General features: G+C 41.8%; 1 protein-coding gene across 3 annotated transcripts in view; it reads right to left on the bottom strand.

Moving 5' to 3' along the window:
* fndc1 (fibronectin type III domain containing 1) overlaps positions 1-17,588 on the bottom strand; it is a 289,356-nt gene that overhangs the window by 244,259 nt on the left and 27,509 nt on the right. For all 3 annotated transcript variants that reach the window (XM_048601414.1, XM_048601415.1, XM_048601416.1), the window contains exons 2-3: positions 2,788-2,982; positions 2,536-2,622 (exon numbers count right to left, since the gene is read on the bottom strand). In XM_048601414.1, coding sequence (XP_048457371.1) covers positions 2,536-2,622; positions 2,788-2,982 — 282 coding nt within the window. The remainder of the gene's footprint in view (positions 1-2,535; positions 2,623-2,787; positions 2,983-17,588) is intronic.

The following is a 17,588-nucleotide window of genomic DNA, read 5'->3' as shown; positions in this document are numbered from 1 at the left end:
TCCTACTATATCTCACCACAAATGATAAGCTGCTTACAGGAGGGCATTGGAAGGTGCCTTCTGCCTGGGCCAGCCACTGATGATCCTCACAACAGTGAGCTGACAGAACTGGTCGCGTTGAGACTGTTAAAACTTTCACTGGGCGGTGAAAAGTCAGGTCTTCAAGAGGTGTCTCTTGTTCACTAGGATCCATTCATAACCTTCAGGAGGTGGAGTAAAGAGCTAAGCTGATGTGAACTGGCAGAGAAAATGACTGCACAGATTGGGGGTAGGGCTTGGGAGCAGGGGTGTGGGGAGGCGGGGGGGGGGAATGGTGAGGAAGGAGGTTTGCAAAGGCACTTGTTATGTCACAAAGCAACTGAATATCGATTAATAGGAGTGGCTTCTTCTCACTCAAAGGGTTGGGCATTTGCTGTGCAGCTGGTCAATTCCAGTGATCCAGCAAAACCCAATATCATGAAATGAATGCACTGTCCAGTTATAGAGCATCAAACAGTACAGCACAGGTTCAAGCCGTTCGGCCCACAGTCCGTGATGCCATTCTAAACGAATTCCATCTGCCTGCACATGGTCCATATCCCTCTATTTCTTGCCTGTTCATGTGTCTGTCTAAATGCTTCTTAAACATTACTATTGTATCTGTTTCTATCACCTCCCCTGCAGCACTGTGTTCCAGGCACCTACAACCCCTGTGCAAAGCACTTTCCTCGTACAGAAGTACATGAAGGTTTGGAGGGATATGGGCCAGGACCAGGCAGATGGGGACTAGTTTAGTTTGAGATTATGGTCGGCATGCATTGGTTGGACCGAAGGGTTTATTTCCGTGCTGTATGACTATCTCCTTTTAAATATTACCCCCTCAACTTAAAACCTATGCTCCCTAGTATTTGACATTTCCACCCTGAGAAAAAGACTCCGACTATTCACTCTATCCAGGTCTCTGAAGTATATAAAATTACTAATAGGTCCCACCTCAGTCTCTGACGCTCTAGCAAAAACAATCCAAGTTTATCCAACCTCTTCTTATACCTAATATATTCCAATCTAGACTACATCCTGGTTAAACATTTTGCACCCAAGCATCACATCCTTTCTGCAATGTAGCAAAGGAACTGCACACAATACTCCAAATGTGGCTGTGCTGAAGTCTTGTACAGCTGCAACATTGTTTACTAACTGTTATACTAAATGCCCTGAATGATGAAGGCAAGCATGTTATATGCCTTCTTTACCACCATATCCACTGCACGCAAGATCCCTCTGAATATCAATGTTCTTAAGAATCCTGCCATCTACTGTATACTTTCCTCTTGCATTTCACCTCCAAAATGCATCACTACACACTTTACACGATTAAACTCCACCTGCCATTTCTCAACCCAACTTTCCAACTGATCAATATCTGGCTATATCCTTTGACAAACTTTCTCATTATCCACAACTCCACCAACTTTTACGTGGTCTGAAAACTTACCAATCAGACCACCTACATTTTTGATCAAATCATTTACGTACGACAAACAACAGAGGTCTCAGCACTGATCCTTGTGGAACACCACTGGTCACAGACCTCCAGTCAGAAAAACGCCCCTCCAACTACCCTTTCTCTTCTATGACTATGCCAATTTTGTATTCAACTTGTGAACTCACCATGGATTCCATGCGACAATGTTCTGGACCAGCCTACCACAAAGGACCTTGCTTCTAAGTCCATGTAGACAGGATCCACTACCCTACCCACATCAATAATCTTCATTCTAGAATAAAGGGCATCAGTGACCTACGAAATGTAGTGGTAACCAGCTGTTTGTGAAATGCCACTAAGAATCTCAGCTGATCCTTGGAAGGTGTCAGAAGCATACAACTTCAAGACTACAGAGACTGTGGCAGTCATGATAAGTAATGTTATGCGGTGAGATGTCTTCAGCAACAAGGCCACAGACCTCTGTGGCCATCGGCCGAGAGAGTTGCAACTGCTGCAGCACTACGTCTTGCTCTTTTGGAGGTAGCTCCATCTTTGACAATTTTTGTTGTATTGAAGATATGACACTCATGTCTGTCTCTACTCTCCCCTGTTCTCCAAGTGCTCAGGATCCTGCTATTCTGGCAGAGGTTGTTATCCTTCATCACCACTGGGCTCAAAAATCAGACGCTCATACCTCTTTGTCATCTACAATCTTCCTTCTGAATAACTGGCTGCCCTATTGTGATTGGCAGTCCTGTTCTCTGTTCTTCTGTTCCTGCATAGCTAGGGAGTGTGCTGATCTCACTCAGTGCCCAATTGCTGACTACCTACCACCCCCAACATAGCGCTAAGAGCACCTTCCTTCTGGATGCCAAGTCCACTGCAATGCTACCCCACTTAGGGATTTGGCAAAATTCCTGGTGCAGCTATGAATGGCTTCCCCATACTGGAGGCCTGCTTTCTGCTAATCAGCAAATAGAATAGAATAGAATCTTGAAGAAAGAGGTGTTTTATTTTCTGCTTGTTTTCTATTATCAATTGTAGAAAGATCAGGAGAACCTTCAACTTACCAGCTATACGATTGGATCTGTAAACACGATGGCTTTCTCCAGTTTTACTTTCTGCAGTCACCATCACAAAATAAACTTCTCCAGGCTCTGGAACATATGGCTTACATCAGTGAGTTGTCAAAACTGCATGAAGCTTATAGAATCTGAAAGCAACATTATTTCAATTCTAATAAAACTTGGAGGTCTGAGGAATTCAAAGACATATGGCTGGTATCTCTATTTCACATTGCAAAATATCAGTAACCCACTCACCTACATCCTCTAATACAAAAGACTGTTTGTCTTCATCTGCCTTGATGAACTTGAGGTTTTCCAGAGTTTTACCGTAGCCAATAGTATAGTGATCCACAGGTCTCTTGGATACATTTTTCAGTGGCTCCCAGAGGACTTGCAGTCCTTTTTCATGAGGGAGAACCTTTACATTCTTCAGCTTCCAGGTGGAAACAACTGCAATAAAAGAACATTAACATCTCCTGTCAGTGTTTACAGAGCACAACTCATTACTTGACAAAAATGATTATGAACCATTGTCGAATCGTTTGAGAATTCTAAAGCAAAATGCTGCAGATGATTGAAATCAGAAAAAAGAAAAAAAGAAAAAGAAAATCAGAAAATGCTAGAAACATTCAGCAAATCCAGGAGCATCTTTGAAGGGGGAAGGTTATGATTCACTTCGTGACTTTTCATCAGAAAAATCTGTCTATAGCCACAAAGCTGAAAAAAAGTCTTTATTAGGAGCTTTCATCGCACTGAGGTGACTTCAGGCCAATCCACATGCAATTACTTGATCCAAAAACTCTGCTCACATTTTGACAGCTGTGATGAATTCCATCACTGCAGCTATGACAATCCACAACATCCTATTAAAACTCAACATTTTTAAGAATAAAGTCAACTCGCCTTACTCCCAATGTTGACATCCATTTTTTTTTAAAAATCCAGGATCCAGGTCCACATTTTTGCCAAACATTGATCAGATCCTGTCTGTGTCAAATTTTGTTTTATTCTATATATTAATTTAAGATACTTTGTTTACAAACAGGGGAGAAAAGTTGATCTCCACCCTGAATGTACTGCATTACAGATCTCTCAATCATGCGGTGTGCTATTCATGCACAAAGTCAAAAACTGCTCTCATGTACTAATAACATGGCAATGTGCCATTAATGCAACATGCCTCAGTGCTGAATTCAATTGTTCTGATACTTTAAAAATCTTGATATACTTTGTAACAGTGCATTTTGTTGGCCCCTCCTCAGTTTTGATGGTTTGAACTTATACAAGTTGCATGCACACACAACAGACATGTCTGAGCATGGAACTGGAACATATATTAAATGAGATGTGGTATGTTTTGAGTTCACAAAGAGAAGAGATCTTTCAACTATTACAATTTGTCCAAGTATGGACTTTTGTACATCCAAACATCCATTTGGCTATACATGTGTAATAAATTATTTTAAAGCACCTTCAAGATTCTGAAAACTTGCCGATTATACAAAGACTTTCCCCTTTACCAATTTGAGCAGTTAGCTACATCATTATTTATGGAGAGTTAGAAGTTAGGCTGTTGCATAGGGAGATGGGATTTTCCCACCTAAAGCATTTGGCAATGTTTGCAAGCTATCGACTTATGAAATCTCATGAACAGATCTTGATTGTTTCGGGGTGCAGGGGTTGAGAAAACAGAGTATGTTTCTTATCCATTCCACTAAGTTGTACAAAGATAGGCAGCCCTTCATGAATCACCACCATTACATGATGGAAAGTGGCCTGTATGCTCCAATGTATCTCTGACTGATGTCCTTAGCAGTTCCTTGCTTCTGGTAGGGTGATCCAAGGAGAGCAGGAATGGGGGAAAGGGGTTAGGTGCCAGCCAAAGTGAGATCCAATAAGCCTTGTCTGGGACAACAGGCAACTGTGAAGGCAGCAATACGCTGCAACAAGGTAGTGCCCATCATTGTTGTGTGCTACATCACTGAAATCTCACTACCAACCCATCAAGATTACATGTACAACAACTGCACTTCAGGTCCTCATGTTAAATAAAGGTACACCACAGGCTTCTACTAGAACCCATTTTTCAAGTCCTGTGGTGATGGAGAGTATTCTTTGAGAATGTTAGGGTCTGAAAGGGGTAAAATGGAAGGTGTTAAGTGCTGCCCAACATGATATGATACAGGCTTGGGGAGAGAACAGCTCAGTAACTTGAAGGACAAAGACCAACCATCTGGGTTTTCTTCAGTCCGTCATATAATTGGCCTAGATTTTCCAGTTGCTTGAGAGTCAGTTCTGTAGCACAGATGAGAGTTATGCATTGGGACCCTGTGGAATCCCAATGTAGCAGACTCCAAGGGAATTACACGGGAAATTGAAGATTCTGATGGGAAATTCCGAGCCTGGACCCTCTTGAAAGCATGCATTCAAATCAGAGAACACCAATGATTCCACTGCAGTTAAGTGTTACTCAGGAAACATTTGTCTATTAAAAACCTAGTCTAATTTCTAGATAACAATTAAACTGACCCCAAACCCAATTACACTTCCCACAGATCCTAGCTTGACAGAACTTGGAAAGTCTGTTGAAAGTGCATGATTAGTAAGCTTTGCACGTTCAGGAAGGAGAGATCACATCCACAGTGACAGACAGCCCGAATGAGCATGTATTTTGGTGCTTTCAGAACAGCGCGGGAATAGAACTGGTAAATCTGTCTTTATTTTCTCCATTTTACAAGTTTAAAATTCAGTAGTCTAGTTAGAAGGTTAACAAGGTAGCTGTCTCAGCTGTCACAGTCAGGAACAGTTATCAGTCAGTTGCCTGAAGGTTGAAGAGGGCCTCAATAGATTATGACTGAAGTCTAGTCAGAGTCAGAGTCAGAGTCATATAGCAAAGAAACAAGCTCTTCAGCCTACTATGTCTATGCCAATCAACAAACACCAAACTATACTCATACCACTCCATAGCCAACACTGCCCTGGCATTTTAAGTCAGAAGTCACACAACACTTATTTATAGTCTGAGATAACAAGGTGTAGAGCTGGATGAACACAGCAGGCCAAGCAATATCGCTTTCCTGCGCCTATGATACTGCTTGGCCTGCTGTGTTCATCCAGCTCTACACCTTGTTATCTCAGATTTTCCAGCATCTGCAGTTCCTACTATCTCTGATACTAATTTATAGTCTAACAGGTTTATTTGAAATCATAAGCTTTTGGAGTGCTGCTTGTTTGTTAGATGAAGTCACACTTCACATGAGTTCCAAAAGCTTGCAATTTCAAATAAACCTGTTGGACTATGAGCTGGTGTTGTGTAACTTCTGACTTTGTCCACCCAAGTCCAACACCAGCACCCTCCATACCCTGGCAATTTAAGTGCTCATCCAAAAGCTTCTTAAATGTTGAGAGTTCTTGACTCTGCCACGCTCTCAGGAAATGTGTTCCATATTTCTATTATCTTCTAGGTGAAAAAAGTTCACCTCACATCCCCTCTAAGCCACTTACTCTTCACCTTAAGAATTTATATCCTGTGGTCGTAAGCACGTCTGCCATGATGAAAAGATTCTCATGATCTACCCTATCTATGCCCTCTCATAATTTTGTATAATCATATCCTCCCTCAGCATCCTCTGCTCCACGAAAAACAACCCAGCCTATCCAGTCTATCCTCAGTTTTTACATTCCAGGCAACATCCTGGTGAATCTCCTCTGCACCCTCACCACTGTAATTGCATCATTCCGATACAGTGTGATCAGAAATGCATGCAGTATTCGATCTGTGGCCTAACCAATGTTTTACAAAGTTGTATTAATACTTACTTTCTCCTATATTGCGTGCCAGGCTGATGAAGGCAAGTACCCTATATACCACCTTCACCAATCTATTTACCTAAGCTGACACCTTCAGGGATCTTTGGACTTGTACAGCAAGATCCCTTTGTTCCTCAGTACTCGCTATGGGCCTACCATTCATTGTGTACATCTTACCTTTATGAGGCTCCCCAAAATGCATCACCTCACATTTATCAGGATTAAATTCCATCTGTCATTGCTCTGCTCGATTTAGCAGCAATGTATGTCAGACTATAGCCTGAGACCATCCTCCTAGCACCACTAATTTTGGTGTCATTTGAAACTTATTAATTATACCTTCCACATTCACATCTAAGTTGTTAATGTACATAACAAACAGCAAAGACTCCAGCACCAATCCCTGTGGTGCACCAATAATAACAAGCTTCCAATCACAAAATACAACCCTCCACCGTCACTTTTTGCTCCTGTTGTTCGGAATTTCTCCCCTCCCAATAATTTCCCTACCACTGAAATCAGACTAACTGGAGTGTACTTACCTACCTATTCTTGCTGCCTTTCTTGAACAAAGGAATCACATTAGTTATCCTCCAGTTATCTTGTACTTCACCTGTGGCCAGCAAAGTATTAAATATCTTTGCCACGGCACCAGCAAACTCCTCTCCTGCTTCCCACAGCAGCCTGGGATACATCTCATCATGCTCTGGAGACTTATGCACTTTTATGCCCACTAAAACATCTAATACCTCCCTATTAACACACTGGTCCTGAACTCTCACTATACTACTTTTAAAAGACTCCCACATTCCAAAAGTAGACTTACCTGCATGTAGCTGCTCCCAGTCTGTTTGCCAAATCCTGACTAATGATATTGGAATCAGTCTTTCCCCAATTTAGACACTTAACCGTTGCACTATCCTTATCCCTTTCCATGACTTTGAAATGTACAGTATTATGGTTACCTTACTCAAAATGCTCACTCACTGTCACAAGGCGATCCCAGTTAATGTTAGCGAAGTTGAAATTTCCTTTTACTATAACTGTATTCCTCTCACACATCTATGATTTGCCTACATATCTGTTCCTTTATCTCCCTCTGACTGTTGGGAGGCCTTTATGCAAGCTGAGCAAAGTAATTGCCCATTTTTCATTTCTAAGCTTTACCCAGATAGCTTCATTTGAAAACATCCTCCCTCATTACTCCAGTGACGGTCTCCTTTATCAACAGTGCAATATACCCACCTCTCTAACTCTGCTTTCTCTCCACAGATGCTGTCAAACCTGCTGAGTTTCTCCAACTATTGCTGTTTTCCTTTGTTTTATTCTTTGCTGGTGTATTGTGTTCTCCTACTGATAAAGTCAAGGATGCTGTATGCTTTATTGACCACTCCGTCACCTCATCTTGCCACTTTCCATAATTTATGCATGCACACTCCCAAGTTCCTTTGATCCTATACTCCCTTTACAATTGTGACCTTTTATATTCTCTGTCTAGTCCTTCTTGCTGAGATTAATAACTTAACCCCTCTGCATTCACTTTCACTTGTCGGCTCAATGCACCAAGTTCTGTACTATTCCCCCTCACGGTTCACAAAGTTTCATCAAATTCTGAAATGATGCCCTATACACTAAAGTCTGTATTATTAATTTACAACAGGAAGATCAAAGCCCAACACTGAGAAGTGAGAAATTCCACTACAAACCTTCTTCTGATTCAAACAAAATCCATTATCTGTATGCTGTGCTTCCGATAACTCAGTCAATTCTGTATTCTTGTTTTCACTGTCCCGTGTATTCCATAAGCTATAACTCTGCTCAACAGCCCATCATTCATGACTTCAGATGCCTTTTGGAAGGCCACATATACCATCAACAGCATTAGCCTTGTCAAACCTTTGCTTCCTCAGCAATAAACTGTAGTAAGTTAGTTGAAACAACTTGCCTTTAATAAAATCAACGCTGACTGTCCTGGATTTGTTCAGGTAATTATGATTTTCTTCCTAATTATGATTTTTTTAGAAGCTTCCCAACGATGAAGATTAAACCAACAGACTTATCTTTGCAAACTTCTGTTTTAAACAAGCGTGTACCATTTACAATTCTCCAGGCCTTGAGCACACCTTGAGTCTGAAGAAAGATTGGAGAATTATGGCCATGCCTCCATGATTTCTACATTCTCTTCCCTCCATGTCCCTGGGTGAAAGACATTCGGTTCTGGTACCTTCTCAACACTAAGGACACAAAAGTTAACCAATGCCTCCTCCTTAACAATTTAAATTCTTCAGGTATCTGAATTATCTTTTCCTTCCCAATGACCCAAGCATCATCATCTTCCTTTGGAAGGACGGATGCAAAGTATTCACTTCATCTCAGCCATACTCACTGCCTCCAGGTGTAAATTCTCTTTTCGTTCCAATTTAGCCCCACTCTGGTTTTTCCCACCATTTTATTATTTATAAGTCCACAGAACACTTAATTCCCTTTCATGTTAGCTGGTAGTCACTTTTCAAACAATTTGTTGGTTTCTTTGCTTTTTTGTTTCAGCACTGCACAATCTATATTCAACCAAGCTCTCAGTTGTATTCTCCCTTAACATCCGACACAAGTATTTTTTTTCTTCTCTATATTAGCCTATTTTTCTTCTATCATTCAGAGATGTTTGGATTTGTTTGGCATACTTTTCTACTTCCTAGGAATAAATCTTTCCTGTGACCAAGCTCTCCTCTCCAGGCATCCCATTGTTCACCAGGAACTCCATTACATTCACTGACTTGACTGAAGTATATGACTGAATAAATCATACTCCATTGATTGTACTCCAAGATTTACGTGGCATAGAAAGGAGAGGCCATTCAGCCTTTCAATGCTGCTCTGCTATATGATCCTGAACTTAAGAAAGCTAACTTTGATGGCATGAGGCATGCATTAGCTAGCCAAGGATACTTAAAGTGTTGACAGTGGATAGACAATGACAGACATTTAAAGAACACATGGATAAACTTCAGCAATTGCACATCCCAATCTGGTGTAAGAGTAAAACAGGGAAGATGGATCAACCATGGCTAATGAGGGAAATCAGGGATAGAGTTAAAGCCAAAGAGGCAGCATATAAATTGGCTAGAAAAACCAGCAAACCGGAGGACTTGGAGAAATTTAAAATTCAGAGGACAAAGGGTTTAATTCAAAAGGGAAAACAGAAAATGAAAGTAAGCTTGCAGAAAACAAAAACTGATTGCAAAAACTTCTATGGATGTGCGAAGAGAAAAAGACTGGTGAAGACAAACATAGGCCCATTGGAGTTAGAATCAGGTAAATTCATAATGAACAACAAAGAAATGGCAGACAAGTTGAATAAATACTTTGGATCTGCATTCATTAAAAGGGACACAAATAACCTTTAGGAAATGCTAGGGCACAGACGGTCAAGCATGACGGAGAAACTAAAGAAGATCCTCTTTATAAACGGTATTGGGGAAATTGATGCGATTAAAGCCCAATACATGTCCAGGGCCTGATGCTCTGCATCCCAGAATACTTAAGCAAGTGGCTTAGAAATAGTGGATGCATTGGTGACCATTTTCCAGCATTCTTTAGACTCTAGAAGAGTTAGAATTGACTGGAGGGTAGCTAATGTAGTCCACTCTTCGAAAAAGAAGGGAGAAAATGAGGAATTATAGGCTGGTTGGCCCGACATCAGTGGTGGGGAAAGTGCTGGAGTCAATTATTAAGGATGTAATAACTGAGCAAGTGGAAAGTAGTGACAGAATCAGTCCTAGTCAGCATGCATTCACTTGAAGGGAAGTCATGTTAGACATATATGCAAGATTTTGAAAACATGACCAATAGAAAGTGAAAGATTAAGTGAAAGATTACTCAGTAGATGTTGTGTATCTGGACTTCCAAAAAGCTTTTATCAAGGTTCCACACAAGAGATTAGTAAGGAAAACTAACACTCATGTTATCGGAGGTAATGTATTGACATAGACAGAGAACTGGTTGGCAGACAGGAAGCAGAGAGTCGGAATAAATGGGTCCTTTTCAGAGCAACAGGCAGTGACGAGTGGGGTGCCACAGGGTTCAGCTGTCCACAATATACACTAATGATTTGGATGAAGGAATTGAATGCATTTTCTCCAAATTTGCAGATGACACGAAGCTGGGTAGCAGTGTGTGCTGTGAGAAAGATGCTAAGAGGCTGCAGGGTGATTCGGACAGACTGGCTGAGTAAGTAAAAGCAATACAATGTGGATAAATGTGAGGTTATCCACTTTGGTTACAAAAACAGGAAGGCAGATTATTATCTGAATGTTGGCAGTTTACAAAAATGTAAGGTGCAACGAGACCTGGGGGTCATAGTGGAAGTCATGAAGGCACAGCAGGTGGTGAGGAAAGCATACTGGCCTTCACAGCGAGAAGATTTGAGTATTGGAGTAAGGAGGGCTTGACGAAAAGATGGCGGGGCAGATCTTGTAGAAAGATGGAAATCCTGATGGGACTAGAATGGCTGGTTGTGGGAAGAATGTTCCTGATGTTGGGGAAGTCCAGAACAGGGTTTATAGTCTAAGAATAAAAGGGGGAAGCCATCAGGACTGAGATGAGGAAGAATTTCTTCACTCAGTTGTGAACCTGTGAAATTCTCTCCACAGGAAGCTGTTGGGACCAATTCATTAGATATATTCAAGAGGGAGCTGTATGTGCCCCTTGCTGCTAAAGGGATCAAGGGATTTGAAGAGAAAGTGGGAATGGGATGCTGAAATTGCATGATCAGCCATGATCATATTGAAAACCAGTGCAGGCTCGAAGGGACAAATGGCCTACTCCTGCACCTATTTTCCATGTTTCTATTACTGATCCTTCAGGCTCAGTGGTTAGCACCACTGCCTCACAGCGCCAGGGACCTGGGTTCAATTCCAGCCTCGGACAACTGTTCATGCAGAGTTTGCACATCCTCCCGGTGTTTCCTTGGGTTTTCTCTGGTTGCTCCAGTTTCCTCCCACAATCCAAGGTTGTGAAGGTTAGGTGAATTGGCCAAGGGGAGTGCAGGGTTACAGGGGTGGGGTCAGGGGTTGGTGGGGGGGCATGTCGGGGGGGAGATTCTGGGTGAGATACTCTTTGGACAGTCGGTGTGGATTCTTTGGGCCAAATGGCCGGCTTCCACACTGTAGGGATTCTATGATAATTATCTAAATACCATATTCCTATTTTCTTGGTATCTTTAGAGTACAAAAAAATTTCCTTTCATAAATATGTTCAGTGACTTGACCTTTACAACCTTGTGTGGTAGTGAATTCTACAGGTTCACTATCCTTTGACTGAAGAAATGTTTCCTCATCTCAGTCCTAAATGAATCTCTGAATCCTGAGACTATATCACAGGTTCCACTGGACTTCATCACAAACCTGCAAGAGCCAATTGGGAAGCCTGTAATGGAAGCCTTCAAAATCTGGACTTTATCAAGCAAGGCTGTGAAATAGCTTCCTCTCTATTTACAGTTTAATTGACAGTGATGATTCACCTCATTGCGGAGGTTACCAATCAACCATTGGTGAGAGTATTCAATTCTGCCTCGATGGAAAACTAACCTCACTTGACTCTATGGTAAAAGTAAAGTCAATACTGTAGACATAATGACTTACAGTTTGCAGATTACTGAAGTGTTGATGCTAATGGTACCAGATTTGCATGTCATTCTCAATGTCTTCAATTCTCCATAAAAAAGCATAATCTGTCTTTGAATGTGGCCAAAATAAAACTCTACCAGCCTGGTATGCCAAATATTCCACCTCCCATAAATACTGAAAGAAATGCTCTGGAATACGTTGAGTACTTCCTGTACCCTGACAGCCACCTCCCTCAAAAAGCTACCATTGGCCAGGAAATGCAACATCAGATCAACTGTGCTGGTTCAGCCTTCGAAAAACGTTGGACACAACGCAAAAGTCTAAAGTGTAAAGACCAGTTGTCACCACACTCTTGTATTGCCATAAGCCTGGCCCATGTATCAGAGACACAAAAGTGCAAGAGAATTGACACTAATAATGCCTCCACTGCATCCTCCACAATCATTGGGAGGGTTGTTGACAATGTCCTTCTTGAAGCCATTTAGCAAAACCTAAGACAAACCTGGCACTGGTGTTTATATGGCCAAACAGCATGTTCACCCGCCAGGTCCTGGTTTCTCAACTCTCAGGAATGATAAAGGAAACACTTCAAAGAATCCATGGCGGTCATTGAAGTGAAGCACCGTTGGTATTAATGATTGGGAAAAGATGCTACCGTTTGCTCCAAATGGCAATGGTCTCAGGTATTAAGTCAAAGGGGCAGCAGAGAAGGAACGGAAAGAAAATCGACCCCATTAGCTGATTGGGTGTCAGGCCCTATATGCTCAAAGTTTTAGGAGTTGAGAAACAGCATTTAAGCCACATGATGGCAGAAACTCATGACATGAGCAGACATCCTCATTGAACTGAGGTATGGCTGATGGTATAAAGTCTTTTGTTCCCATTGCACACTAGGCAACATTATAAATAGTCAGGAAGTGATGGATAGACCTTGAGCCCATACCTAATTTATAAGATTTCATTCACAGAGACACACATTGCAAATTACTACATGAGAAGTGCACAATTAAGAGATTCAGCCTTGTTCTATAGAATCAGAGTCACCATGGCACAAGAGAATAATGTTTAGTCCACGGAATCCATACTGGCTTTCTGTGAAGCAATCCAGTCAACCCCATTTCATCCCAATTGTCCTGAAGGAGATCAACTTACAAGTGCCCATCCAATTTCCTTTTGAAATTATTACTCATCCTTGTTTTCATCACATCTTGAAGCAGCAAGTTCCAAGAGGTCAAGTGAACGCCATATAATATCCATTATCTGGCCAAAGTGGGAGAAATTCACTGGTGCTTTTAATAAAATAACCAGCATGCACACAAACTACAGGCCTCAGTTTAACATTGATTCAAAGCAAACTAGTACAAAAAGAACTAATTGACTGAGGGCTGGAATTAACACGACCTGATCACAGACAGCCGATATGTTCGTGTTGAAGTCATTACATTACTTACTAATTGAATAAGGTAGATAAAAGAGAATTTCTATTGTTATTGCCAATATGGAGTTCCAGAAACCAATAAGATTTATGCAAAACTATTATCAAAAACAGAGTTTTCTTGCTAAAATTCTCCGGTGGAATGTGGGCATTGCTGGCTAGGCCACTATTTATTGCCTTCCTCATCTCAGTCATGAATGGCTTACCCCTTATTCTTAGGCTGTGACCACTTGTTCTGGATTTCCCCAACATTGGGAACATCCTTCCCACATCTAGCCTGTCCTGTCCCATCAGAATTGCATATGTTTCTATGAGATTCCCCCCCCTCATTCTTGTAAAGTCCAGCAAATATAGGTCCAGTCAATCCACTGTTTCCTCATATGTCAGTCCTGCCATCCATACAATAGAATCCCTACAGTATGGAAACAGGCTGTTTGGCCCACAAATCCACAAAGACTCTAAATAGTATATCACCCAGCGTCATCCCCCTGCCTGCACCCCCGCAACCCCCCACACAGACAGTTACCACACGCTAAATTGAACCTGGGTCCCTGGTGTTGTGAGGCAGCAGTGCTAATCACTGAGCCATCGTGCCACACCATCCCAGTCATCAGTCTGGTGAACCTTCGCTGGACTCCCTCAATAACAAGAACATCCCTCCTCAGACTACAGGACCAAAACTGCACACAATACTCAAGGTGTGGCCTCACCAAGGCCCTATATAACTGCAAGACATCCTTACTTCGATACTCAAATCCTCTCGCAATGAAGGCAAGCGTACCATTAGCCTTCCTCACTGCCTGTTAGTGGTTCTAGGTTTGGAAGGTGCTGTCTAAGTATCTACGGTGAATTTCTGCAGTGCATCTGTTGATAGTAAATACTGCTGCTTCTGAGCGTCAGTGGTAGAATGACATTTGTAGATGCGGTGCCAATCAAGTGGACTGCTTTGTCCTGGATCGTGTCAATCTGGAGTGTTGTTAGAGCTGCACTCAAGTCAGGAGTGTGATGAAATATTTCCCACTTGCCCAGGTGATATTTCATCACATTCCTGACTTGTGCCTTGTAGATGGTAGACAAACTTTGAGGAGTCAGGTGGTGAGCGAGAACTGCTCTTGGAGCCACCGTATTTACACGGAGAGTCAAGTTCAGTTTCTGGTTGATAGTAATCCTAGGATATGGATAGTGGGGGATTCCGTAATGGTAACATGTCAAGGGGCAGTGGTTAGATTGTCACTTATTGGAGATAGTCATTGCTTGGCATTTGTGTGACGCAAATGTTACTGTTGCTTTTCACTTGTCAGCCCAAGCCTAGATTTTGTTAAGGTCTTGCTGCATTTGAACAAGCACTGCTTCAGAATCTGAAGTTGTGTGCTGAACATAGTGTACAAATATCATCACCTCTGTCCGTATGATGGAAGGAAGGCGATTGATTAAGCAGCTGAAGATGGTTGGGCCTTCGGGACTACCCTGAAAGTGCTCTTTCACACAGTTGTAGTGCCCCTACCTCTGAGCCAGGAGGCCATGATTCAGTTCAACCTACTCCAGGGACGTGCATCAACATCTTTGAACAGGTTAGTTAGAAACATCTACCTTTTGGAACTCCTGCAAAGGTGTCCTGGAGCTGATGACTAACCTCCAACAACCAGACATCCTCCTTCATAGCAGCTATGACTCCAAACAGAGGGGAGTTTTCCCTGACTCCCAGTGACTCCAGTTTTACTAGGTCTTGTTGATGTTACAATTGGTCAATTGTAGCCTTAATGTCAATGACTGTCGCTCTCAGTTCATCACTGGAATTCAGCTGTTTCGTCCATGCTTGAACTAAGGCTGTAACGAGGTCAGGAGCTGAGTGAGAAGCTTATTATTGACCAGGTTCCACTTTATGGTGTTGTTGATGACATTTTCCATCACTTTACTGATGATTGAGAGTAGACTGACAGGGAGGCAATTGGCCGGGTTAGATTTGTCCTGCTTTTTGTGTACTGGACATACCTGATCAATTTACCACATCACCAGACAAATACCAGTATGGTAGCTGTACACAAACACCTTTGTGAGGGATATGGCAAGTTCTGGAGTACAAATCTTTAGTGTTATTGCTGGAATGTTGTCAAGGACCATTGCTTTTGCTGTATCCTGTGCCCCCAGCTGTTTTTTGATATTGTGTGCAGTTAACCAAACTGACTGAAGACTAGCATGTGATGGTGGGGACTTCTGGATGAGGCCAAGATCAACTCAAGACATCTGCCTGAAGATTATTATCAATGATTCAGCCTCATCTTTTGCACTGATGTGCTGCGTTCTTACATCATTGACAATAGGGATATTGTGGAACCTCCTCTTCATAGAATCCCTACAGTGTGAAAACAGGCCCTTCGGCCCAACAAGTCCACACCTACCCTCAGAGCATCCCACCCAGACCCATCCCCGAATAACCCACCTAATCTACACATTCCTGAACACTATGGGCAATTTAGCATGGCCAATCCACCTAGCGTGCACATTTTTGGACTGTGGGAGGAAACTGGAGCACCCGGAGGAAATGTACGCAGACACGGGGAGAATGTGCAAACTCCACACAGACAGTCGCCCAAGGGTGGAATCGAACCTGGGTCCCTGGTGCTGTGAGGCAGCAGTGCTAACTACTGAGTCACCGTGCCGCCTCTTCGAGCAAGTTAGTTAACTGTCCACCACCATTCATGAGTAATCCTCTTGATTTAGTTTGTAACATAACCTGTAACATAAAAGAAAAGTGCTGCAGATGTCAGAAATCTGAAACAAACACAGAAAATGCTGGAGAAATTCTGGTAGCATCTGTGGGGAAAGAAACAGATAATGTGTGAGACCAATATGACTGATCTTAAAAAAAGTTCAAAAGCTCAAAATGCTAACTCAGTTTCTCTCTCCAAAGATGCTGCAGACCTGCTGAGTTTCAAGCATTTTCTGCGTTTGTAACCGACAACTTCAGTCTAATGGATTATGAACTCCTATCAAGGAATGTTGTCAAAGGAAGCAGCATGCATTCATGTGATCTGAGATTCTGGGAGAATAAAGCCAGACATATGTCAGTGTAAGAAAGTGGTCTCAGACTCAATCATCTTGCGATAAAGTTAGAATGTTTTGCAGCCAGCCGTCAATAATCGTTGAAACAATTCTAATCCAACACAATAATATAATGATGTGCCTGTGAACTCCAGCCTAGAATCTTACAAAAGCAAGGTTCTAATATAAACATTGTTACAAGCAGTTTAAACAAAGAAAATGTTAAAGTATAGGCAAATAAACCCATTTTCTAAATTTTTAATTGTATTAATACCCATTTTAAAAATCCTCCAGAAGTAAATCTAAACGAAGGCAGAAAGAAGATTGAAAGCATTCTCAACATTTTCAGAAATTTAAGTATTCTACATTTTACTGATTGATTTGACCTTCAGTTGCCTGTTTTGGGATTGCAGCTATTTGAACTTCACAACTGAAGATATTATTTCCGCTTGCTATTTCTCAATCAATACATTATCTGTACTACATTGTGCTCATCCTATGCCATGCTTACAAGAATGATTTAATGGATGAAGGGCTTGCCACATGAGCAGCTGTTGAGAATACGGAATCTGTACTGGATGGAGTTTAGAAGGATGAGTGGATGGGATTTCTTTGAAACTTACAGAATATTGAGATGCCTGGATAGAGTGGATGTGGATATGTTTCCACTAGTAGGAGAGACCCAAGGGCACAACCTCATGAAGGAACAACCCTTTAGAACTGAGATAAGGAAGAATTTCTTCAGCCAGAGGACTATGAATCAGTGGAACTCATGGCCTCCAGAGTCTTCTGTGACAAAGTCATTGAGTGAGTTTAAGACAGAGCCAGAGACAGAGACAGATAGGTTCTTGTTTAGTAACAAATTAAAAGTTATGAAGAGAAGGCAGGAGAATGGAGTTGAGAAACATATCAGACTTGGTGGAATGGCAGAGCAAACATGATGAACCAAATGGCTTATTTCTGCTCTAATATTTTATGGTCTGAATGAATTAAGAGATCCTGCTGCAAGAGCACTTCTGTTGAGAGAAAATAAACTTGCTCTCAAGAAAGAATATTGACATTTACAGGAGGTTCTGATGTGGCTAATTATCAACTGAAGTGTATGGATCGGAAAAGCACGAGGTTCGACAGTCCAAACTTTCCAG

Source organism: Rhincodon typus, chromosome 9, assembly GCF_021869965.1.
Source record: "Rhincodon typus isolate 14 chromosome 9, sRhiTyp1.1, whole genome shotgun sequence".
Classification (NCBI taxonomy): Eukaryota; Metazoa; Chordata; class Chondrichthyes; order Orectolobiformes; family Rhincodontidae; genus Rhincodon; species Rhincodon typus.
The sequence above is the reverse complement of the archived record's forward strand: the minus strand, read 5'-3'. Positions and strand labels throughout refer to the sequence as shown.